The sequence below is a fragment of the Egretta garzetta genome, unplaced genomic scaffold, assembly GCF_000687185.1.
Source record: "Egretta garzetta isolate BGI_Z169 unplaced genomic scaffold, ASM68718v1 scaffold31, whole genome shotgun sequence".
Classification (NCBI taxonomy): Eukaryota; Metazoa; Chordata; class Aves; order Pelecaniformes; family Ardeidae; genus Egretta; species Egretta garzetta.
Window position 1 is genome coordinate 4,351 of NW_009258663.1, and position 27,077 is coordinate 31,427.

Sequence of the window (27,077 nt, forward strand, 5' to 3'; positions counted from 1 at the left end):
CCGCGCCGCGCCAGCCCAGCCCGCGGTTAAAGCTGGCCGCTCCCTCCCTGGTCCTTCACCTCGCTCCCTGCCGCGGTTGCGGATGTCGGGGGCTTCGCCTTGTGTTTAGCATCAGGGAGTAAGGGGGATGTTCCTTTTAACGGGGGAGATTACGTCAGGCTATAGCATTTATTCCTCATCATCCTTCTGCAAAAAAAAAAAAAACAAATAAGAAAAAATGAAGCTCTGAATGAGGTAAACTTCTGGCTGCTCTCAAATCTTTTACCCCTTCTAGCTGGCAAATACGTTCTTCCAACAGGGCTGTTTCCGTGTAGGATTTAGAGAATGTAGTAAGTGAGCTGCCAGCTAATAACAGCAAACTGCGTTCTCTGTAGATCCTGGTTATGCATACACAGGTGTCCGCACAGAGCAGTCGGGATGAACGAGGCCTAAGCTGAGCCAGCAAATTTGCCGTCTTCTCATTAAGCACGAGCCTTAACTCTACCCAGAAACATCAGTCAAACAAGCCAGGTACCTATTATGCAAGAGGTTCACGCTTGTAGAAGAAAGCTGTCCTGGGCTTCTATTGCATAATTTAGTATGTATCCTTCGTTTGACAGTGTATTCCAGAGACCATCTGTGACCGTTTTCAAGACAGTTCCACTTAATGAGGTTATGGGAGAGAAGTAGCCATGTCAGAAGAAGCTGTTACTGAGGCACGATTTTCTCTGAAGACAGTAGCCTTACGGGTGTTTCATCTTCCCCTTTCTTGGTATTATTCTCTTAACCAGGTAATTTCTATGCTGTCTGAATATTGTCACTTTTGATATTTAGAAGTTTAATTGCAATGTGATGCTCATTCATCTCAGCTTAATATGAAGTAAATTTGTACAGAATATCTTGATTTTTACTTTATTTAAACACTGAGCTAAAGTAGGCGGGTTTTTTTGCCTTTTTCTGCTAACAAACGCTTAGTGCATCATCATATACCTGACTGAAGACATTGCTTTATCTGCAGTGTCTGTACATCTTCATTTTGCAACAGCACAATGATTCGCCTCAAATCAAATACCAAAATCCTAAAGTTGTCTTTTTTTTTTTTTGTACATTTTTTTTTTTAGGTATTTTCCTCAAATCAAATACCAAAATCCTAAAGTTATCTTTTTTTTTTGTACATTTTTTTTTTTAGGTATTTAAAAACTAAACATAACTGTTATTAAATTTTGACTAATAGTATTGAGTGTGGTCTGAAATAATTTCTAGATTAATTTGGTGCATGGTACTGGCAATCTGAATGATAATTAGCTAATACAAATCAAAAATCTGTCATTCCAGTTTTCCAGTCCCTTCTGTTTGATTAAATAAGTGGCACGTGACTAAAACAAGGCAGTGATTCTTGAAAAGCAGGCTGTCTTTTAAATCAGTTCGGTTCTTTTTGCTGGTTTTGTTCCTGTGCTTTACTTACTGAAAGATCCTCAATGAAAATCTTAAGGCTCTATTAATCACAGTATTTCCTTTTATAGATGGCCCTGGTGTGATTTATTTTTATTTTCTTTCATTGATATTATAGGCTAGCTTCCACTATATAAGTAGCAACATGGACAGCAGTAACTCAAATCTGGGCAAAGAGTACATTATGGTCTTAGTTTTCAGGCTGACAAAAGCTGGAAGTATTGTGAAGCTGATACTCCATGTCTGCAGGGAATCCTAAGATTTGTCCCTAGAGCACCTTCATTTCAAAGACAGGGAGGAGGAGCAGCTGTAATTGTGTTGTAGAGAGTCAGAGAAGAGAGGTGTTAGTTGCCTATAACTACATGTATGATAAATGATAGAGCAAAATAAGCCAGAATTACTTGAGAAAATATTAAGGCTTCAGTCATATCCCACAGAGAATAAATTTCTTGAAGAGTGAAACAGATTCTGATGCCATAATACCCAGGAGGAAAAAAGGGGTTCTAGTTGGCTGTACAAAATACGGTCCAGTAGTTTGTCGTGGTTTAACCCGGGTTTTTCCCATGCTGTGTGTGCTGAATCATTGACAAGGCTAACTAAAAGAAAAACAAATCTTTATAACTTAAGAATGCCAATGTTTTTAAAAAAATAGATATTAGCAGGTCCTGATAAAGTTCTGATTTTAAAACCCGTCTTTAATATTGACTGTATTTACTTCTTATTGAATTAAATGCTTGTAAGCAAAGGCTATGTAATTTTTCATATTTGCATGTAAATGCATTTCAGAGTTCTACTGCACATAAAACTAGAATGAGATATTCTCAGTCTTAGCTGCATCTGCTTATTTTCACTTTTTTTGTTTGCAATAGTTGAAAATTCTCACTGCAAGATCACTGATTTCTTTTTTATGCAGCGTATTCGTATCCTTTTTAAATACCGTGTGCAACTCCATTATGTACAACTATTAACTTCCCTTCCTTAGAGGTTTTCATTGCACTGTTAATTTATTTATGATCCTGCTTGTAGGCACAGACAAATTTTTTAAAATCCACATATAGTTCTTTGAAACTTTAGTTCTAGCATTTAATTCTGTGAGCTTCAGGGTTTTAATCTCAGATATTTGGTTATTAACTCTTTTCTGTTAAATACAGTAGTCTTTTGTAAGTATGCGTTCCTGCTTTGTTTCAGGGATTTCGTTTTCCTTGCAGAGTACAGCATTAGGTTTTTGGCCTCGGTCAAGAGAGAGTACCCTAAGGGCAGGGTTCTCAAGTCAAAGGTGTTTGACTTGTTGGTTGCAAAGTCAGTGCAGAGCAAAGCCCTCAGTGCTTCTTTAAATTACCCAGCTCTGACAGTATTAACCACTGGCACAGCAACCAGGGACTGCCAGAGCGCAGTGGCAGCCTGTGTGGCCAACTCTCTCATAGGGGGAAACATGTTACAGAAACACCGTCTTAGCCCCAAGGACTGCAGATCTGGTTTTCTCCCAGCAGTCTGTTTCTCAAGCAGCATAGATTTCCTAAAGATTTTGTGAATGTGGACTCTAATTTCCAGTTAAATGGCTTTTTTTCCTTGTATATCTTGTCACTTTGAATTTTATGAACTTTGTTAATGGCTTTTAATTCCAGTTGCTTGCATATGTGGTTCTTACTTGCTAATTTAAACATTTGTAAACCCATGATTGATCTGTATCCAAAATGTAACCCAAAACAAAAAAAAGTTTATTTAGAGAAATATGTTTAAATACATGTTCTTCCCAAATGGAAACACCATGCAAATATTAGCTTTTGGATCCTCCACCCTTTCATGCTGCAAGACAATAGTCTAGTTGTGAAGAGTGAGTTTCTTCCCAGTATTTTTTTTCTGTTAGAGAATTAATTGAAGCCCTGCATTGTCCTGGCATTAAAAAGTAATTAAAAAATAGTTTATCCAAAAGTCATTTATTTAGATCTCCATAGTTTGTGGATTTGCAATATACCTTGCAGTTTTTGCTGCTGCTGTAGGTGTCTCTGCAGCCACTTGCTTCATCGCACCAGCCTCTTTGTAAACGCTCTCACCTACTGGCCATTGCAAATTTTGAGCAGCAATTAGTCTGTGTCCTTACTCCAAGTTGGTTGTTTCTCAGGCTGTGTGAGAGCAGCATCTCTTATCTCCCTCAGACAAGCTATAGCCTGGGGTGGGCACAAAAAAAAGGAGGGTAGGAGGAAAGGTGGGGGTTAAGGAGCATATATTTCCAATGAAGTTGCACTCTTTTATTTTCAGATAAAGCTTTCCCCTGGGTTAAAGAAGCTGTTCACGGTAACAGCAGTGAGTGCAATATCTGTTATTTTTCTGGCCCATCATTTTAAAAGAAGGCGTGGAAAGAAGAACAAGAAAGTGCCACCATGGGAACCAAGTCATCTAGTATTAGAGTGTACCAAAGCAGCTGCATCAGAAAAAGGTACATGAAGAAACCCCCAAATTTTTTTTGTTTTCTTGGATGGGAAGGAAAGGGGTGTGAGGGGATGGGTGTGCACGAGCGTGTAGTAGTAAAACAAACTATTTTCCTTTAATGCTGAGTAGGTTTGAATTGTTAAAGTAGAAATTGTGCCAATTGGGAACAAAATTACAGGGTTTTATAAATAAGCTGGTCTTATTCTCAAAGGTGAAGTTTTATTCGTTAATTTGAATTAAAACTTTTTTTAATAATAGCATATTAACAATGGAGTTTGCTGTTCTTGTGGACATATCTCAATGCTGAGAAAAACAGGTTTAAATTTGTATAGGTTAGGAAAATAATTATGCTTAAATGCATGTTTATTGTTATAGATATTGGCTGTTCTAATTTGTAGTTTCTCATGTAGAACTGAAAATAATAATTGTTGTTTGCTTCTAAACTGGATTTTATTTCAAAGTGTAAATGCAATTCTTGCTGGATCTTGCTAACAGAAGATACACTGATTTTAAAGCTGCTGCAAACTCAAAACCTTGTATCTGTTAGGTTCTAGTTGTTCCAGTAGTCGGCAAAACTTGACTCTTTCTCTGAGCTCTGCCAAGGAGAAAGGATCTCAGCCTTGTATCTATGCAAATGGAGGACTTTTCAGTAAATACTCTGGTTCTGTTCAGAGTTTGGCCTCGGTAAGTAAAAGTGTTTTAAGGCTTTTGAATGTCTGTTAACTTGCACTGCATCTGCACCTAGTGGTTTCACGGAGCTGAAACGATCCTGAACAAGTGCACAGATGGCTAGAGGTGCTGAGAAGGCTATTGTACTTACTACATAGTATAAAATAGTTTCTAGATAGATAACTTGAATGTAATGTACTCTGGCAGGAATGTAGTTTTAAGGATACTCTGTATAACAGCACTTCAAAATTTGTTTGTTTTTTTTTAAGGTTCAGAGTGCCACATCTTGTCACAGTTGCGCTTGTGCCAATTCTAATTCCTGGGATAAAGCAGATGAAGATGATATTAAGCTTGTCAATATTCCAGTGACCACACCTGAAAATTTGTATTTGATGGGTAGGTTATAATAAGAATATTCAGCATCTACCAACAATGAATGTAAATAATTTCTTGGGTTTGGGTAAAGTGACACACAATATTATTGTGGTGTCCTTTCACAGTGTCCTGTGGGCATGTGTCTAAGAACGTTCCCATGAAATAACGAAATCTTACTTGATCTAGAGCTAGGTTTTTAAAATACAAGTTTTTATACCTGTATTTATAGTAGTAAGCCATAGAATTATTTGTAGAAGTAAACAGGAAAAAATACAATGAAATTCTTGCTTTAATCATATTGTGAACTTCTGTAGCTTGTTAAAAAGGCAGATAGATATCTATCTATCTATCTATCTTTTGTTTTAGACTGGGAATTGCTATTGTTTTTAAAACTTAGATCTCTGCTATGATCATGTTTATTAACTACGTAGTTTCCTGTGACTCTAAAATGTGAATACATATGGAGGCTGTGTATTTGATGGAATGGAGGTATTCCTGATCTCCCCTAGGTATGGAGCTTTTCGAAGAAGCACTACGTCGATGGGAACAGGCACTAACGTTCCGTAACAGGCAAGTTGAAGATGAAGCAAGTTGTGGTTCCATTAAACTGGGAGCAGGAGATGCAATTGCAGAAGAAAGTGTAGAAGTGAGTATATTCAATCTATAATCTACTGTTGCTGCCCTGACAATTCGTTGTGTTTTGTTATCTGAATCTTTTCAATTTCTAACTCAATTACCAAAACTGAGAATGAATTCAAATTTCCAATTTAGTGGCATTGCATTTAAAGGGTATCTAATTTTGTTCCTTTGTACTTTTTTGGTTGGTTATTTGGAGGAGGGGGAATTAGCTTTATTTATTATTTTTTTTTTGCAATTGCTGTTGCATCAGCGTTTGCTTCTGGATGGCATTATCAAGCTACCAAGCGTACTTGTTCTCTGCACAAAATCTCTTGGGTCATCCCTTTCTTTTATGACTATGTGAGAGGATATCTGCTTAGCAAAGATAAAGGTCTTGTGAAAGATGATGAATTTATGAATATTCACAAATAATGTGCTTAAACTTTATTTGTATTCCTTTGTTCTTATGAACTAAGCGCTAAAAATATTTTGAAATAAACATACACCTGTATGTCTCATTATTTCTAGTGCAGTAAACATCACAGATAATTTTAAAATATTTTAAAACTCAGGGGTTTTTTATTATAGTAAATAAAATATGTGTATGTTTAAAAAAGCGTGTCTATTTTGGATGTTGAGATATTCATCTGACAGTGTCCTTGTGTGGTTTGTAGGAAATTAATGTGGCACAGTGTGCTCTTTGAAGGCTTAATATTCTTAGATTATACAAAGGAATCTTACGGACTACAAATGAATAGAAAATCTTCTAATGTCTGTCTTCTTGCCAGGATATCATTAGTGCTGAATTCATTCATAAGCTTGAATCACTTCTTCAAAGAGCTTATCGTCTTCAGGAGGAGTTTGAGGCCACCCTTGGGGTCTCTGATCCTGCTTCTCTAGCTAATGATATTGGTGAGTACTCCTGTTTTACATTTTTATTGCTTGTAATAATGACTCTTTCAGGGGGAAGTCACTGAAATATCAACTCAGCAGAATTATATTTATTAGTAAATAAGCAGAAGGAACTTTAGGTTCTTTACATTATTATGCAATGTTTGATGTAGTGCTTGTATTTTAGATAAGAATGGATGGAGAGGAAATTTTTTCCTTGTGGCTTGTCAGTATACTTCCGAATTTTGGTAACACTTCTCTGCTTTCTAAAGTTTATGTTAACTCAAGTATTTAAATATTTATGCTGTAAGAATATATGACCCTTTTATAGCATGGGTGCATTAGAGTCTTTCAAAAGAATTTTGTATGTCTTTTGAATTGTCATGTTGTGTATGCATGTACTGGGGGTTTTTTGCTTGCCATAATTAAATACGTTTTTTACAAAAAACCAAAACCAAACCAGAAAGACTTCTCCCGAAACAGGTATCCATTACCAAAGCTCTTATCCTGGTGATTGAAATTTATCACAGTTATGAGTGACTAAAACCAGGATGTTATAATGGCAAATGTAAGAGTAGTTCTTGCCGAACATTGATTAAATACAGATAGTTTGATTATTTTTATTTGAAGGATTGCTTTAAGAAGTTATTAAAGACTGATACTATTATGCTCTTTCATAATTCAAGATCAAGCATCTGAGCTCAAATAACTGTCACATTTTAAAGACAGAACATGTTCTGGGATTAGTTTTAGTCTGTAGTCTTGTTTGTTAGGCTTCAGCTTGACTGGCACGAGGTGGCAGTACTCTCATCTCTTAGTCCTCGTGTTACCCTGCAACTACTAAATACAGCTCTGAGTAAGGTGGGAATTAAATTTAGGTCAGAGCTAGCTTTCTGACATATCTGCATACACCTGTTAATGTAATTCTTAAAACAGAAAAGTGTTTGGATGTTTTATTTTGGTGTCTGAAACCATAAGCCCTAAATAAAGTTGCAGGGTAAATCCATTATTCAATTAGAAGTTTATTTGTAATTTCTATCTTCAGGCAAAATTAATAAAATGGCATTCAAAGGACTCAGTGTGATGTTCAGTGGGCTTAGTTATTGTTTTGCTTGGTTACCCTGGAAGTATTTTAAATTGATATTTTATTTTTTAGATGTGATGATTCTTGTTTGCCAAGAATGTTCTGAGAATTGAATTCCTTTCAAATGTCCTCTGTAGAAATTGTTTGTGATCTCTTGAGTAGATGTCTGTTACTTTATTTGGCATTTTATTTGTGCTGGCCCAGATAAATGAGGAAAACAAGTAATGAAGTAGTTTAGTGAATAGTATTTTCACTGTTCAGGATTTGGGGCTTTTTCATCATTATCTTGAATTTGTGGCTTGAACAGCAAGTAATATGTTAGAGAATGCTTCAGTTTTTCAGGTTGCTGTTTTAGAAGATCTAATACAGAGGAGGGTTTTGTTCAATATTTGATATAAAAATATTTAATCACTCACAGTTTCTTAGATAACTTACTTTCCTGTAGGATATGACGCTCCGTTTAGCGTATGAATGTTTGAAGTGGCATGTCTTTCAGATTGACATTTTTTGGTAACTTTTGTGGGGAGACACAGAAAAGTATGTTTGGGAGAATTCTAGAGGGTCTCTTACAAGTTTATTTTTCCCTTTTTTTTTTTTCTTTTTATTTTTATTTGGTAATCTAGTGGAAGAGAAGGAAAGCTGCTGTCAACAAACTTTCCTTTATGACCCCAAAATGTACATGTTAACATGTAATACTTCGTTTCACTTCTGTTCAAAGCCTTGTATTACTCTTTTAGGAAGTGTGTAAACATGAGGAAGAGTATAAACATGGATGCTTTTTTCCTTTGTGTGTGTGTGTGCGTGCACATGTGCATATATGAGGAACAACAGGAATGGAAGGGTTCAAGAGCAACAACAATAAGCAAGTCCAAGAAAATCACGAAATCCCAGTGGCCAAAAGAAATAAAGATAGTACAGCATTCTTTATGCTATTAAGAATACGAATAATATCTTACTCCAAAAAACAAATGACAGTTCTGAACAGAAAACAGAAATGAAGGTGCCAGTGCTCTTTATTTGAAATGAATCAGGAATGTGTGTACATCTTTGACACTGATAGGAATGTATATCCTATGTGGTGGAAGAGGCAGCATCTGCTAAATCAGAATCAGTAGTCCTGGATGATTTATACCCAAAACTTCTTAAAGAAGTTAGGTAAAGTAAGCACTCTAATCCATATTTTACTATTCACTAATCTTAGGAAGTGAAAAATGTTCCAAATGACTGGGAAATTGCCAATTTAGTTCCAAATCTTAAAAAAACCCAAACAACCAACCCCAAAACTCCAACACCCAAGTCAAGTGTCATGCCTGTGAAATAATAGTTGTTAATTTGCAGCTCTGTTGCCGCACACAACATAATAAAGGGTATAATTAGTGCCAGTTGATACAGTTCCATGGTAGCTAGTTTTTCTTGGACTGTAGATGCTTGAGAGATCTGCAGTTTGGGGGATGGATACAGGATACATTAGATGATAATAATTAGCTCACTGACATGAACATTTGTTTATACTTCTGTTAAGGGAAAGATGTCTTTTCTAGGGAAGATGTTTGGGCAAATGCTGTAATTTTATCAACTGTATAGTTGATGATAAAATCATTTGTAGGGCTGGAAGTTGATAAAATAACATTTAGGGCATTAAAAGCATTGAATTAATGAAAAGGAAAGGTTAGTAATACTGACCTGAATTATCTGTTTAAATGGTTACAATCTAACAAATAACATTTGAATCCAGGCAAGTATGGATTGTACATATAGATGGGAGACTTTAAAAGAAAAATAATAAAGACAGGCTCTTGGCATGCATTAGGAAAATAATGTGTAACAGTCAGTATAAGTTCTCAGCACAGTGCTGTAGAAAAAAGACCATTGCTAATCTCTGGCTATGTGAAAAGGACAGCATCAGCATAGAGGCAGAGATACGATCTTGGTTTTGTATGGTTTTAGAATACTGTGTCCAGTTCTGTTGTTCATATTTCAGAAGATATGGAAATACTAGACAGCTCAAAACAAGCCATAAAAATGATCCATGTTTTGGAAAAACAAGCTCATATGTGGCTTAAGTTGCGTATGTCCAGCTCCTTAATGAAGAAAATACTGAGAGGTGACTTACTTGTTCTGAATAGCTGCTTACACATGGAAAAGGTATGTGGTGCTGGGGGATTTGTAGTCCTTGGTGTCAGAGTCATAACTAGATCCAATTTCTGGTTGTTTAAGTGAAACAAGTGAAGTTCTGAAGTTTCCTGTGAAGCATGTTGAGGGTATTTCAGTGCTTTAGACAAAGATCATTTTTTATTTTATTTTATTTTTTTAAATGTTATTTTGAGGGATGGTTTTATTCCTCTTTGAGAGGAAGGGATGTACTTGAGGGTAAATGGTCGTTGTGGTCTTTCTGACATCTAAGCATTTCCCCTTACTACTGCTATTTTTTCTTCTTTCGTGGGCCTTGGAGTGAACAAGAAAAAGCCTTTGTTGTCCTTAATAGGTTCATAACACTTCCAGCTTGTTGTTAGAATGCTTATAACCGGATCTTATGCTTCAGGGTTTCAACTCTTGACCCACAATGGTAATCAGGAAATGTTTTGCTATGTTTTTTCTTTGATAGACATCATGGTTAGACATAGTTTGTGGATTTTTCTTCCATTCTCTCCATCCAAAGCACTTGTGATTAGCCACAGCTGGAGACAGGGCTCTGACAGTTGGACAAATGCTATCAAGTGTTATCAAAAGACTTGCTACATAAATATCTGGCTATAGCACTTCTTATTCAGAAACCCTGGGTTATAAGGAGCTCCAAATTTTTTTCAGGAAGGAAGCTTACACAGGTAAACATTTCCATTGGTCTCTGGTTTTCAGCTTTCTCTGCAAAGTCTTCTGTCAAACTTTTGGGGCTCCTGAAACCACACTCTCCCCTACTTGTCTGCTAGTCACAGATGTTGCTCCTTCCCAAAACCTTTAAATGTTATTCTTCCCAGGTCGTCATTTCCCTCTACCTAATCAGAGTAAGATCTTAGTGCTGCCATTGATCGATCATACCACAGACTTGCTTTTCGTTTTGTGATCCCACTTACTAGGTGAAGTTGGTTGGCATTATAAACAATTTGCCAGCCGGCTTTGAGAAACAGCCTTCTGGAGGCCACTCTGGTAACATGCTATGCGGAGTCAGGAATGAGTTGCCCTGCTGGAATACAATAGCTTTTGTTTCATGATGTGGCCTGAAGGCTTCTCTTCTGCCTGCTATGACAGGTAAAAGGTGACTTGTCAGAGCAGGCAATCATCACTTAAAGTGGTTGCATGCTGTAGTCTAATTGCCTTTTGTTTGATTCTTGTTGTGTAAATTAGCATCTCCAAATGCTGTTTTCTTTCTTCCTAGCTATATGTAAATGATACATTTTATCTTCCTGATATTTCTTACTATTCAACTTTTAGCACTGCAGAAGATACAGGTATAAATAAATACCTTTTCTCCCTGTGGGAAGAATTCTATTAATGGCAATAATAATGATAAAAATAATTGCAAATAATAATTTACAGCTCTGTAAGCTATTGTTGAGTTATAAACAACAAATACAGCCCTGGAAAATACTTGCATTTTAAATAGAAGACATAATGGAATGCAATTACATTCATTGTTGTTGCATTCTCCACTGGACTTTCAGAAATGTCATATGAACCAGCAAGCTAAAATAGGATTTCTATAGCAGAAATATTTCTGGACGTGAAATTAAAACAAATATGTAGGGCTAAACTGCTGTTGTTTTTATGCTGATCCTCTTAGGGCTGTGAAACAACATGGGAAGCCTAGAAATAGGCTTTCCTGAGGCAGGCATAAGCTGCACTGAATCAGAAAGGAGGCAATTGGCAGAAAACTGTGAAACAAAATATTAATCTTGTTATTTCTGAGTGGTGAATGTGAGGGGGTAGGGGTTAAAAGCTTCCAATACTTTCTGTGGTCTGTCCTTGAAGAAAGTTCTCTTTTTTTTTTTCTTTTTTTCTTTTTTTTTTTTTTTTCTTTTTAGATCTTTTCTAGCAGACTGAAATGTTAGTCGAGCTAACTTGGGAGGAATGCAAAGAGTTAGGAGAGAAACAATAGCTTTACTTAGAAGCAGAATTGCAGGTCAGAGGGGAAAATTCTCAAATTGTAGGGCTCTGTGTCAGTACTGAATTCCTAATACTTCATATTATTATTTTGATTTCTATTGTAAAAAGGAATGCTGGCACTCAAACTAATGGTGACTTGTATATACTAGCCCCTAAACTTTTTTATAACAATATTAAAATCAACACATTTATTACATTTTTATTTTTAAAATATTTACTTTTTATTTCATATTAATTATACAATTTAAAACAAATGAATTGTTTGAGCTGTTGCAATAAAAGATCTCTCACAAAGGTCTGTGGTTTTGATTTCTTTATGTTGGAAGGTTTGTCTGTTTCTTTTTTTAATTTTCTTCTCACACTCAAAAATATGCCTGGCATTTTGGAGAGAATGAGCACAGCCTTTAACCTAGTGACAAAACTCTTTGGAGAACATATTTGCATATTAGAAACCTTTTCTCCAGCTGCTTTTAAAACAAACAAAACAAAAAAATCTTTGCATAATCAATGAATCTATTGAAAGCTCATTTTTATATATTTTACTAACACAGACTTCTGTAAAGTTTTACTGTCCATGGATGAATATCTAGGGCCTGTATTTTCCTCCCTGCCTCTGAAATCTTAATGGAAAAAGTTTAGTTTGAGAGTATTATGTTTTATTTGGTTATGCACAAGAAATATTTCTAATTCTCAGGCTCCAGTGAGGAGGTGAGCAGTTTGTAATAATTCTATACTAAAAACGCAAAATAGCTTTGCATGGACCTGCTGTGAAGTTACTGGCACTAAAAAAAAGATGATTATTTGATAATCTGTATCTTTATGTTGGTATTGGATAACCTGGAGTCTATGTTTGTGTTTATCTTGAAAGCTGAAGCTTAGATGCCATTTCATGGCATAGTAAAACAGATTAGCTGAAGTCTTTTCAGCAGTGGCTCAAGGTGATCTCTTTGACTGTACACTGAACCAGCACTGGCGAACCTCAAAGTCACTTATTGTATGTTAGCTGGGGGGTAGAAAATTTCCAAAATAGATAGATGGGTAGAAATTTCCAAAACCACTTCCAATAAGATCGGAAAGAGAGTCTGTTTCTGATTTTTTGAGGACCCGTGTTACCATTTGCCCAACAGCTTTGCTCTTGCATCCAGCCATGCAGGCTATTTATACACCTTGCTGCTTTTCCTTAAATGGTGTCTGTGAAACCTGTCGTCTTTCTGTCCACACCAAAACTCCTCTTTAAGCCCTTGTCTCTCTCACTTCTTGATTCCTGCCATGTTCTCCTGTCTTGCCTTGTCCATTTAAAACTTGCTTCTCTCACATGGACTTAACTGGTGTTTACAAAAATCACCTTTGCTCATTTTTCTGACCAGACGATTCCTTTCCCTTAAGCTCGCTCTCTCCCTCAGGAGCTTCTCCTCAAATGAAATACAAGCTATTCTTCCTTTTAGCTCTAAAGGCTGCTCATTACTCAGCCAGAATCCACCCACCTGATACAATTTCCCAGACTTTGTTCAGGTAGCTGTTCCTGTGCCTCCCTGCTCAGTTCTCCTAACACAAAATCCATCTGCTATTTCTCAACCATTTCTGCTTGTTCCTTACAACACGTGAGCCGCTGCAATCATCTCTTTCCCCAGGTCTCTTCTTAGCATGAGCTTCCTGGTTCCACAGAGTTACCCGGGCAAACTAATTATTTTCTCCCTCTTTTTCCTGCCCAGTTTTAAATCCCTGATAAAAAGGCAGAAATACGATGGAGCCATTCCAGTTCCTTACATGAGGAAGGAGCATCTGTACAGCGGTTTGTGCAGTTGGTGCCCCATGCTACAGCTCAGGCAGGACTAGATAACGCCTGCTGTGCTGTCTGGGTGTTTATCACCTACCCCACAACAGCAAACACACATGCCTAGCACTGCTTTAAAGGCATAATTTTTGAGCATTCCTTTTGCATCCTTTTTTGTCGGCCATTCTAGTGCTTAATTTTAGTCAATAGCTTCTCAGGTTTTTTTAAAATCTTTTTTAAAAAGTAGATGTATTTGCCTTCTTGTTGTGTAAAGAAAAGCGATCATTTTCCCCACACGTCAGGGCTTGATTTAATAACCACTTGCCTTCATTTTAAACACTTGTGAAAAGTGGTGTATGGAATAAGTGGAAACAGCCTTCCAAAGTGCAGGAAGTTGCCTTCCCCCCCCCCGGCATGTTCTTGTGGTATATTCTTAACAAGTTATAGTTTACAAATTCTTTTTCTTACTAAAAAGGATGTATATACATTTAACTTCTATGTGTTTATACACACTGCGAGTATAAATGGTCCAGAGGCAGGAAAAATCATACCAGACAGATGGCAAGTAGTGAGGGCAGGATAAGTGTTTATTTTTCTGGCTGGAGTATCGCAGTGTGAGGTTATATAAACTGATGATCAAGAACATGGTTTGGCCCATAGGGCTAATTCCTGTTTCAGAACTTCTACTAAAACAATTTATTCTTGCATTAATGTCTATTTTTAAGAGAGGCTTGTCTGAAATATTCTTGGGCAAAATGAAGGAAAGGAGAGCTGGAATGGGATGGGGGAGAGATAGACAGGGATAGTTTAGAGTTTGAAAAGACTTCAGAGGTAATCAGCTCTCTTAGCTTGGTAGCTTAGTCTTGAAAGTGCAGAAACATTTTGAGCTTTTCTGCACGTTTTGCTTTTGAGCACAATATCAAAATGGAATATTGACAGAATTGTATAGAATAGGCAAATGTAGCTCTCTGTGCTATAGTTCCTTTATTCAATAGTTCAGTTGGGACTACAATAGATAAACTTCTGTCTGAAATTTATTTTCAAGGGCTTAAAATGAAAGCATTGTGTGTCTGTGTCAACACATGCAAAAAGCTAACAGCTTTTCTTAACTGATGTGTCTACTATGTTTAAATCTTGCTGCCATTTAAGTCAAAGGCTCTGACCCATCAGCCTGGCATAAGCGGTTGTAGCATATCCACATAGTGCAGTCTTCAACGATTGCTGTTTCCTGGGCTTGTTATTTAGCACTAGCCATCCACCACTGCTACAGCAATACACATTTATTTACCAGGCATATAGTTTGTGAGGGTTTTTAAAAATTGTTTACCCTATAGCTGGGAGGCTTAAGTAGCATTGCTAGTGTAAGCATTTCATTCCTAAAGGCCTTTTTATAGCTTACAGTTTTCTTAAACTTCTGTTTCAGCTTGAAAGGTTTCAAAGTTGAACCTATATGTGGGAGTAAATCTGTTTTTGTGGAAAGTTATAGCAAAAGGTTCTGTGAACAATAACAACAGAGAGTAAAATTTATGTGTCATTTTTCTCTCATGCATGTATTTATGCAGTTAATTACTAAAACTGTTACAAAATGTAGCTGGGTTTGAGATGCGTTTTATCTCGCTTTTGTTGGCTCAAGCTAAACTTTTTTTTTAATAAATTGCTGTCAATTCTCTAATTCTTTGTGGGATATCTGGTCTGCACACTATGTCCCACCTTACCTAATAATCCTGTTTGTAGCAAAGTGCTGTAGTGTAGCTGACTCAAGAGCACATGTTGATCACACCAGGCTTTATTCTCTCGACTGCTATTTAAAGCTGCCCTTGTTCTACATGCAGATACGCTGCAAGTATTTAAAGGCAAATATATACATATTTCCAAATAGCCAAAATTATGTACATCCTTTATTATTCAAGCTTTGCTTTATTTTATTTTACTCTGATTTACCACGGATAACTAATATATTGAGTAGATAGCAGCTTTAACTACATCTGTTTCAGTAGCTGCTAATCAGTGTCAAACTATCTTCCAGGGTCAGGTTGCACTAATCATTGCTTACATTATAATTCAAGTATTAATATGTTGTTGCTAATGCATTTAGCAACCTTACAGTGTTATTAATTTGTTCTGTAATTTAAGTTTGGTAACCAGTGTTACTTAGTAAACTAAAGGTCCAGAGGAAGAACTCTTCATTCAGTACAACTTTTTAAGGATTCTTATCTCATTCTTTTCTACTCTCAGGGGCAAGTGGAATGCAAGCAGGCCCCCATCAGTAGGGTACTTAAGATATTCTTTAAGGCTTACTGTTTAAAGTTAAGCATGTGTCTGGCTAATTTAGGTTCTTAAACTGTATGCTGCGTGCAGCTGGGTTTGTAGAAGCCAGTCACATTCCTGAGCAGTTTCACTGGAGTCTGCAGAATTCTATAAGACAGTTCTGCCCTGAAATTCAAGTGAAGACTAGGACTGTCACGCTGTCCTTGCAGAGTTTGCCTGCATCAAATACGCTCAAGTCTCCATTCTGAATACAGAATGCAAATGTTAGTCCAAATCAAATAATGTGTATTTGCATCTTTTTATGTTTATTTCACTGAGGATCACCAGTTATATAGTTGGTTCTTGTCTTTCTATCTTTGTATTAATTCCTGGGATAAAAAGATATCAATCTTTCTTTTCTGATACTGTCTTCGTACATGCAAGCAGAATTCCCAACTGCTAGACAGTGTATTTTTCTTCTAATGGAAGAACAAATGAATATGTGGGTTCCTTTTGTCACTCTGTCTCACTTGCTTTGAAATGTCAACATCCCTGAAGCATAACATAATCACTAAAGAAAAACCTTTCCAGCAATCTTGTGTTTAAAATCTTGCTTTGAAGAGAACATCTTGGATGGCCCCATACCCTTGTGCTGTGTCCAACAAAATAGTCTATATGCCAGCATACTAAATTGTTTACTGTTTCCTTTTTTTATATTACAAATTAGGAAACTTTATAAAGCAACATGTTTCAGGAGCTGAGCCAACGGTTGCTGGTTATTCTTGTCCATTTTCATCACTGAGTGTGCTCCTGTCTGCTCTTCTAGGAAGAGAGGTATCGTGGGAGAGCCAAGATGGTGGCTTCAAACTGCCTTGGAAAGAAGCAAGGGATACTGCTAGTAAGGCACTCATGTAAACGTCTTGCTTTACGTACCCGCTGATTTAAATAGATTTACACAGGTGTAGTAAGACTGAGGCCAAAGGGATGAGTTGACTTACTTTTGAGACGCCTCTCAAGTCTGGCGAGAAGACTTTCCTACCTAACCTGCTTATGGAGGCCTCTGGCATGGGAAAGGTATTAAAGGAGCAAATTCTAGATGTGTAAGCCTCAAAGTTAACCTTGTACTTCCTTCTCCTGTAAATATGACATTGCATTTTGAATCTGCTCTGCATCACAATGAGTTAACGTACTATCACACTGAATATGGTAGAACAGACCATTCCATTGTCACTAGAAACTGTCTGTCCAAAAATAGCGGTAGGTTGCGCTTGTTTTTAGGATGTGAAGAACTAAGAAAAGGCGGTGACGTTCAAATCTGATGACTAAGGTATCTGGCAGTCTTCACAGTGCTGTGCTATAAATCCCCAATGGGCAGCCTACGTTTTAAAATAAGCAGCACTGGAATTCAAACTAAGCTTTGCTGTGGACAAAATAGATGTGATGCCTTCTGAACTACAGGGGAATGGGGTACCCCTGTGAAGAGGAAACAGTGACAACTTGGCGTTGCACATCCATCTAAATAGGCTCTGTCCAGAATAGACACCTGGTTGCCAGATCTTCTCTCTCAAATCAAATACAAGTACAGAAACTGTTATCTAAGCTATTAGACTCGAAAACAGGAAGGTAATCAGAAATCAAATTATCCTGTAAAGGATAGGGATTTAAACCTTAAGGTCTGGGAAGATCCACTGATTATTTTTTTTTTTTTTAGCTTCAGGGTAAAGAAAAGAAGTTGCAGAAAACTGTAACCCTGTGTAAATGTAGAACCTTATAATGCACAGTCACGGGTAAGTTTACATTTTCAAAGAAATGAAAAGCTGTATGATGGGGAGAGACCTAACAGTGACACGTAGTTTACACAGGATATACATCTCAAATCTATTTCAGGATCATATGTCTATGTCAAGCAGAGAGTCAGAGCAGTAAACCAGGGAAGTGAACATATGCATACATTTATTTTGTGTTTACTAAGCTGATTTCTCAGCTGTCAGCACATATGATGTGTTAGGTCAGGTTATAAAATACACATTAGATGCTGCTTTATTTTCTTAAAATTCAGATTTCAGCAGTCTAGTACCACGTGTGTTTACTCTGCCTCTTCCTTGAAATTTGAATGGCAGAGTTCGTCATGGTAAGCTCTTTCTATTTTGAGATTCTGGTTTTGTGATAAAGCATGCCCCAATGATTCAGGGACAGCTTTTACAGGTCACATCCTCTATAACACAATGGTATTTTTAGCCTTTTGATAATTTCTTTGCTTAAAAAAAATTGCAACTATCAGAAAATATTCCAATTCAGTTATCAAATTTATGGAAGAGTTGTTTAGCAGATTTAAATCTTTAAAGAATCATTTGATTTATCACTATTCCAGAATATTAAAGCTATATAATATTTCCTAATACTCTTGAGTACCTGTGTCTGTGGATTACAGAAAATAAATTGTACTTAAATTCTTTCCTTAGGTATACTTGGTTTTTACTTGGAGAGACTAAAATGATTACTTATGCACAAGCATTTTGTGCTGCCTTTACCTTTGCTAGATAAGAGCATTCAAGGTGCTTGATTTTATTGTTTTAGAATATTAGAGCAGTAGCCCTGTTGTTTTTTTATTATACATCATTAAACATGTGGTACTTAGCAGATCATATAACTTCATCGACAAAGTTAGTATCTTGAAGATCTGAAAATAACCAAATAACTATAAACATCCCAGAAATTGCTATTTTTTTCTTTCCAAAGTATGTGGAAAATCTCTTGAAGATTATAAGGTTATTTTAGGCAAGTTGCATCTTTTTCCAGATGACAAATATTGCAAATCAGTACACCTCAGTCTTCAGGTGGATTTTATTGCTTATGTGTGTAAACTTAATGGATTGTACTATTTGATTTTTATATGTATTCTCTACTTATTTATATTTAAGCATGAAGAATCTAGTATTGTCATCTATACACATGCTTTTACTTCAGCTTTTAATCAGCTGGACTCCTTTTGTCTTAAGAATAACATCAGAGTAATAAACAGAACACAGTGTGAATGTAGAACACCTTGTGTTTTGCATAATGGTAATTAGGTGAGCATCCAGTGTCTTGGAAAATGGGCCTTTTTATATCTGTGTGAGAGTATTGTAGTGGAAGGCTTTTATGCGGACCTCAAAGATTAGAGCTGTACTTGCAAACCATTATGAAAGCTCTGTTGAGTTAACTTTTAATGAGGAAGTAAGATTTGGCCTTCTGTTTGCACAAAAACAGAAGATTATTCGCTGCATGAAAACTACTAAGGTATTTGTTAAGGATGTAATTTGAAGGCTCAGCAGTTAGCTCAGCCAAAGCTTACCTTGAAAAAGGTCTGTGAGTACTAGGAGGAAGGTGAAATTGCAAATACTAAGCACTTGCTGCTGTCCCATACCCTGTTTTCCCTCATTGTTCCTTTCTGTTAGACCACTGCTTTGGTTGCTGAGTTCCCAGTCAAACACTGGTGAGCAGACCTACGGGAGGTGTGAGCACATACCAGCAGCCAGGCTGGATGATCGTACAGCACTGGAGTGTTGTCCTGTGGGGTTGGGGGAGTGGGAGGAGTGTTGTTTGGGGTTTTTTTTAAAGGAATCTGTTGCTTCAGTTTGCATCAGACAAACAAAGAATCCCAACAAAGAATCATGACACATTTAACGCGTGATACGTGCTGCTGTACTGGTAGACTACAAGATTTGGTTAGGTAGTTTTAAAAGACCCTGACCTGAAATACATTTTTACGCTCAGGTCAGTAATGTCTTTGTTTATATACAGTGAGGTGCAATGCCTATAGGCACTTTCTTGAACCCAGATATTTGTCTTACTGGAGAATGTAAACACATAATTTAACAATAACTGTTAAATCCAGAATGGTCTGCGTGGCCACCCTGCTCCGTTCTTGGCTTGCCTTTTATAACCTGTTGCTATACAACTCAGTCATCAGAAGGTGCCATCTGAAGGTTGGGATTGTTTTCTTTTTATAAATACGACATAAAGTAAAATTCACTGCTTTCTAGGTGCATCCTGTGAGACTTCATGTAATGCATTAGTAGCTACTCGGTGGGACTGATGATTTTTTAATAACTATTCAGTCAACACTCTCAGAGTTGTAACTATTTATAAACGTAAATAAAGCTGCTTTTGGATGCTTCAGCAGCAGTGGTGACAAACCACTGTGCCGCTTGTGACTAGCTTAGAAGACTGTGACACATTCTCTTGAAACTGAATTATGGAGTAATTCATGCTTCTGCGCTCTCTGAACTTGGTTATTGTAATTCCTTCGTCTAGGCATGAAGCCACACGTCCAAGGGGCCTGGCTAGCTCACAGCGTGGTGGCTGACTGCGTGGTGGCCTGGCAGAATGCTGGCACCCTGCTGCTCTTGGGGTACCCTGACTTCTCCTAAGTGGATTCCTTTGCAAGGTTTCCTCCCCTTCAGAGTCTATCAAGTCTCTCCTTTCTCATCCTGTTTTCCTGGTCGTGATGTTCCACTGAAGTGGGAGGGCTGGGGAGAATAGGGGGCTGTGGCTTCAGTGGTGGCACTGAGAACTAAATTCCTTAACTCCCAGTGAGTTCTCTGCCAGTGGGTAACTGCTTTCCTTTTTTAACGGCTGCACGTCAGTGCCAAACTGGCTTGCAAACTCATGCCATGTTTCATTCGGGGCTGGAGGGAAGATAACATGTAAACAGTTTTCAGGATTTTAAAACATTATGTGAAGGTGAATTCTTCCCAACTGAATGCTGAAAGGCTATTTTGTGTGCAGTCCCATCTCTAAGGTCAGATTTTGCTCTGAGTTTAGAGGGTTAGTTTTGTGGTCTGTCTTACCACACAAACCTAGCAGAGCAAAGACAAATAAATATTTGAGATTAGGACTCTGTGACTAGATGTGAAAGTGGTTTTGTTCTCGTTTGGGTTTTTTTTAGCCTGCTTAGTTTCAACTAGATAGTTGTTTGCAAAATCTTATAAAGCTCGGGTTAGTTTCACGGGCTTTAGCAATACTTCATATTCTTAGCATTTTTTAATACCCTTTGTCTCGCTTTAGAACCACGTATGTGTTTTCAGGCACTACGACCAAGAGTCTTCGTGGCAATGACTGTTGTCAGTATCATGTCTGAAACTCTGCTTCATCCTCTTTACAAATATAAATGAACCCAAAATAACTCCCTGGCTTCTCAAATAAGTAAGGTATATTTGAAGCTCACATACTCGCTAGTATTCCTTTCCTGAAGGTATTAGACTCCACAGGAGCTGGGGATGACTGTAGGAGCAGTTGCAGCCGCTGGTGGGTGGGTTCCTCTTGCAGCTGTTCATTCCAGGAGTCTCATTGTGCTGCCGTCTCTTTTTCTTCATGTTCTTGTGTCTAAGAATGTTCTTGCATGGTATGTACTCCAGCTGTAACTTAATTTTCACCCTAACGTTTTCATAATAGTGTGCTCTCTGCCCAGCATGGGTATTGATAAGCAGCTGCTTGGCTAAGGGTATTTTAGGGTATTAGGGTGGTGGTGGCCAGAAAGTCAGAAATAGCTGACAAGGCTTTCTTGTTTTCTTTGGGAAGGCTGTGCTTTGTAGGCACAAATCACTTGCCAAAGGTATTATTTCAGTGTTACCAACCTTTTTTTAATATTTTTTTTTCTCATAACGTGAATTTTCTGCCTTTTTTGTAGTAGTGAGAATTTTCTTTGAGTGAAAGCACAGATATTCCATATTCAACCAACATGTTAAAAACATACTGGCTAGGTAACAGTTTTAGGCCCATACTAGAAAACTTGGAATTACAGCTTTTCAGCAAATATAGATGTATTCAAAATCTTATTATCTCTAGAGCTTCATGTAACCTGTAGTAGGCTGGATGCAAACTCTACAGAAGAACCTCTGGTTCTGTGGTATTCTGGGCTGGAAGCTCTGTGGTTCCTTCATTCACACCAGTTATTTTTTTACATATACACAGAATAAATTTTAGTTAAACAACATTATTCCCATTTAGATGTACTCAATCACATAGCCCAGTGTTAAATACTTCAGTGTCAGTTTGGGGATATGCTGTTGTTGAGCTATAAACTCACATTTTACAGCAACAGCACAGTAATTATCAGACAATATCCAAAGACTTTGAGGCTTCAGCCCATGGTATAGTTGGGACTTGCCTATGAGGGTGGTGGAAATGTTCTTGGATTGTGAATAAGTTGATATATGAGACTACTTGACAGCTGCACTTTGTGTATGTAAGAGTTGGGTCCTTACCCTAACATCTTCATTAAAGCCATCAGTGAGATCTGTATCAGTATGGCCCACGCTTTATTCTCGTAGGAGTTTGTAGTTTGCATTGCTGCTTATGAATATAGCTGTTTATTTCTCATGAAGTAAGTGTTGCATGTTGCCTACAGGCTGGGAGGATCAGGAAAATAATATTTCTTTGGATTGCACTTGAACCGGGTGCTAGAGGGCTCTTCTAACTGTGAGATGTAGAAGCTTTTGTTTTAATTGCAAATTTATTACAGAAAACAACTTGGCCAAAAGGAGAGGTTCAGTGGAAAAATCTGCAACCAGGCTATACATCCCCGTACTACCCTATGTTTAACAGTATTATTGTGGTTTCAGCAACTGCTTATGTGAAAAAGTGGTATTAGAATAGCATTTAATGTAATATTAGAGGGGATTAACGTAAATTATGAGCTAGAAATAAGAAGGAAACATCATGTTACCCGTCTGCTCTTACCAGACCTCAAGCAAATGCTTTAAAAAACACAGTTTGGTTTTCTGTTCCAGCTCTTCAAATTCCAGTGTGTGATTGTTTCTCAACCAATTTGGATGCTGCTGTACTTTTCCTCTTGGTTTTAAGAGGTCAGAAAAAAGAAGAAACTTTTAAGAATGATCTGAAAAAAAATCAGAGACTTTCATATGAATACTGGTGAATTTGTGATTACAAGTTGGAATCTGCCTAACTCAATTTAGTAAAATCTTTGTCCAAATTTTTTATAATTTTTTCCCTCGGTGAATAGTCTCAAAGACAGATAGTTATTGTTATGTGCCATTTTTGAGCTGTCATTCCAAGTCCGTAACTAATAAAACCATAACAACCACCGAAATAAAAGTTAAGTTGTGTGGATTTGTAGCATTTCAATTGATGAGTAAACCATTCCAGTATATTGGCGTTTGGCCACCTCGCTATGTAATAGTGTTTTTTATGAAGTATTGCCGTAGCAACAGATCTGGATGACATTGGGTAGCTGGTTGCTGCTGACTGTTGGAAATAACACAGACTTTAAGCAACACATGTGTAATGTCTGAAGGTAAAGTAACCCAAAATAAATGCCTGAGCCCTACTAAGAATGTAGCATGGGGCACATCAAGCCAAAGTCTGAGTTACTGACTTATGAATTTAATCCTTCTGTGAAAGTGTGTCTGTACAGTGAAAACAAAACCATGTATGCTAGTAATGTGTGCAACAGTTGAAATCTGAGAATAAAATAAAGGAAAACTGAGAGAAACTGTATTGCAGATGATTTTAAGCATAAAATATCAGTTATTTTAAAGGCGTTAATGACTCTAGTACTATAGGAAACGCTGCTGGATGTGTTATTTCAATGGAAAAGCCTGTTGGGGAAAGAGGATACAGAGAAGATTAAAAACTTTACGTGCTCTCCCGAGGAACTAGCAAGTGAAAAAAGGCTTGAGAACGTAGAAAATGAAATGAATTCAAGTGAAGCCAAAACCTGTTTTTTATTAATGGCTTTTATTTAGAACAGTATTTCTTGGTTACTAAAACATTGAACATTTGTTATATGACACAGCCAATTTAAAAACTAAGCAGAGGATTTAGATCAATCTAGCAAAGTAATATCTTTAGACAGAGACATCTTCAGAAGTCTATCAAAGAAAAGGCAAAACCACTGGGAAAACTTTTTTTTTTCCTTCTCTTTCTCCATTGCAGATGAAGTTTGTAAGTCCACCTTAACGACAGAAAAATACAGTCACCTTTATATATGTTAGCAGGTCACAGCAGAATTTACTCTCTCAGTCGTACAATGTTGTGCCTTCCAAATGAAGTACTACATTAAAGCATACATGAAACACATTTTCAAGACTTAAATAGAATTTTCTGCTGGTCTAATGATCTTTTTTTAAATTTTATTTTAAAGATAAAAATACAGACATTACTGTAAAGGACAATACAGATGATTTCTGCCTTCGAGATACATTAAGCATTGCATCAACAGACTCCTTTGTTTCCACAGCTGAGGTAAGACTCTTAAAGGTTGCTTCTTTAAAGATTCATTAATCTGTTTGAACAGTGAACAGAAGAATCTTAATTTTTTGGTTATTATTGTAAGCCAAGTCTAGTTCTCTTATGGGGGGGAAAAAGAAGCTTTCCTTGCTTAGTTGTAACCAGCTTCCTAGCTAGTTCAAGTAATGAAGTTGGGATCAATTTGCTGATTATTTTTTTTTTTTTTTTTGTGCACTGGCAGGATGTTTCCCCAACTCCTTCTAAAAAGAAGTTGCTTTTGAAAAATAGATTTTCATAAGTGAGGAAGCACAGTCAATTAAGGCTATAGTTAGTAGTTCCTTTCACCATGAAATGTATTTTTCTATTTTCTTTTTCCTTTTCCCTTACAGTAATACAAAGACATATGAAGAAGGCTTTGTCTTTTTTGGAGCTGAGGGGTTTTTTTTGGAGAGGAAATTACTAGAAATTGACAGCTACCTATTTTAGTACATTCCATGCACAATATAATATACTGCATCTAACTTTCCCTAATCATCTTGGATAGGATCACAAAGGATATATAAAGAAATAATCTTTGGATAACAAGCTGAAATCTGCTATGGCTCCCTTGAAGTATTTGAAAGAATTTTATATACAGCAACACGCTTATTTGAACAAGGAATATCTCCTTTTATAGTCTCTCAGGAGCTGAAGTGATCTTGAATAGCACTCTCCTCCAAATTACAGGGAAGGCAATTGGTCTCAATAGATACATTCAGTGTTAGATATTGCTATCATGTATGCAACTACAACTAAGCTACTAAACTCAGACAGTAGTAAAAAGAGAGAGAATTGCATACACGTTCTTTATAATTATCTTTTGACTGTCCGTTGAATGGTTTGTTTTTCCATGACAATTACCTTGATTTAGTAATTCATATTAAACTGCGATTATCTTGATTTAGTAGTTCGCATTAAGTTGTGATGGTAGGCCCAGCATTCATTCCTAAGATTGTGTCTAAAGAGACTGGTTACTCTTTCCTGTAATTTGGGCAAGACCGTAATTCGAGCTTGCTTCAACTCTATCAGCTCTTCTTGTAAATCATTATAGTTTGTACACTTGGGTTTTGTTTTGGTTTTTGGTTGGAGTTTTTTTTTTTTTTTTCATGAACTTTCCTAGTGTTTTTGCAAGTATGTGGAAATGGGAACAATCCATTATGCTCATTTGCATTGCTTGACAACAAACAAACAAACCCCAGGATATATCACCTCAGTGGAATAACCATCCTATCCTGAAGCTAAATTGTCTCAGTATTTGCTAAAGCAATGTTTGAGTCAAAATTTGCAATGGAATTGTCCTTACATATCCTGAAAATATTCTCCACATTTTGACATACCAAAGCCACTTCTGTCAACTCCTCCAGAACAAAGTTACAAAGATTTTTCTCTTTGCCAATAGAACAAGCTCTCTGATCTCCTTTCTCAGATTTTATTGAAGAATCTATTAGAATTCTCAGTTGATAGGAGTCCTGAAGATTAACAAAGCCATAAACAACTTGAAGTTTGGCGTTCAAACCAGAACACCATCAAAATTCTGGGTTAAATATGAGCCACTAGGCTTGAAAATTACAGAGCTGGTTAGCTTTCTAGTAGTAGCTACTGGGGCATCATCGTGTGGTGCAGGTAACATAAAGCTGTCAATTGTTCTTCTCGTATGAATGTAGTGTTACCTTGATGTAGAGTTTTGCCCATCCTCTGGGGAGAAAAATACTTTAAATTAGTGCTACAAATAACTGGGGTGATGAGAAGGAGTAATAACTACTTCTCAGTGTATTTCAGCTATTAGTAGAGAACAATGATTACTTTGATGTAACAGGATTACATTCTTTCTATTCCAGACATCACGATGTCAGGTAGCTTCTTCTTGCTTATCTACTTTTTGCATTTTGTTATTCTTGCACTTGCAAAAAAGTGGAATGTTTCAGGCTGAGAGGTTTGAGGCTTTTCCAGCTTTGGATTTGTCTCAGCTAATGGGCAAATAAGCAGGTTTTTCTTTCATCCTTTGCTCCCTGATTGCAGTTACAATTTTAGTAAGTATCCTAAACTCTATGTGCTCTTTTAGCAAAGTTTTTATGTCTGAAATTCATATAAGTGTATATACTGCTGTGTGATTTTTGCCCTACTGGAATAATAAGTAATTTTACCTTCTGGGGAAATTACAAAGTAGCAGCATTTTTTGTGGTCACATCGTGCTACAAGCTATATGTTGATAGTTACTCATCTTCCTTCAACATTGCATCCTGTCTCAAGGAGCAGGACTAAGTATTTTGTGTGACTCTGGTTTTAGGGACTGGAAGCTATTTCCATATCTCAGTGCTGACACACAGTCAATTCAAATTTAGTTCACTGCCCTCAGGAGAGAGAACAGTAAAGATACAGCGAATCCTAAAACAAGACATAGATGTTCTGATGGAAATTGATAGGGATACTGCTTAGGAGGCAACACGAATTTTGTGCTGTGTTGTATTAGGACAAAACATAGGAAGATGGCTTTCAAGAAAAGAACTGTACAAAACTGGGACAGTTGGCAGGGTTTAAATCACATGCCCTTTCGATGAGCTCTACAGGATAGCAGTAGGATATGCCAAAACTTCATCTTGGCTATGGCTGATAACCAAGAGGATGCAGAGGATCATGCGCTTGATGACTTCTCATCAGAGAATTGTGCCAGTCTGGATGGCTACAATACACAGGTGCCCAAATCCTTATAAAGATGATTTAGACAGACAGTTGCCAGCCCCAAGCCCAGACAGACTTCTATTCCTAAACACACGTAGGCTCTCAAAAGCACTGCAGAAGGGATGGTAAGCATAACCATTTGCCCTAATTAAGTTATTGATACTATATATTGTGATAAATAATGGTATTTTCTTGCCCATTTGAGACTGTTTGCCATCAACTTGTGTTTATGAGACCTAGTACCCTTTTCATATGCTTGCTATCTCACCTACTGTGTGATTGAATTAGCTACCACTGTTGGCAAGTACACAGCAGTGAGTATGCCAGGTAAAGGTCTCCACTCTCCCTTTCCTGGCTTCTTTTCCATCTTTCCAATAGAAGCTCTTTCCTGCTGTCCCTGACAGTGAGCTTTGTCGCTGCCTCTCTGCTGTCAGTGCACATGCATTTATCATGTCTTATTTTCATATCTTGACTAGAACTCAATCTGTAGTTCTAATACCAAGTAAA

At 37.1% G+C, this 27,077-nt stretch overlaps 1 protein-coding gene across 3 annotated transcripts in view; it reads left to right on the forward strand.

Annotated features, from left to right (window-relative positions):
• The first annotated feature begins 246 nt into the window (after positions 1-246).
• MIGA1 (mitoguardin 1) overlaps positions 247-27,077 on the forward strand; it is a 39,249-nt gene continuing 12,418 nt past the window's right edge. For 2 of the 3 annotated variants that reach the window (XM_009648437.2, XM_035903899.1), the window contains exons 1-8: positions 247-510; positions 600-770; positions 3,691-3,868; positions 4,409-4,545; positions 4,800-4,926; positions 5,415-5,551; positions 6,312-6,435; positions 23,767-23,867. In XM_009648437.2, the coding sequence (XP_009646732.1) occupies positions 672-770; positions 3,691-3,868; positions 4,409-4,545; positions 4,800-4,926; positions 5,415-5,551; positions 6,312-6,435; positions 23,767-23,867 (903 nt within the window). In that variant the 5' untranslated portion in view covers positions 247-510; positions 600-671. The remainder of the gene's footprint in view (positions 511-599; positions 771-3,690; positions 3,869-4,408; positions 4,546-4,799; positions 4,927-5,414; positions 5,552-6,311; positions 6,436-23,766; positions 23,868-27,077) is intronic. The other variant, XM_035903898.1, reaches the window with a different exon arrangement.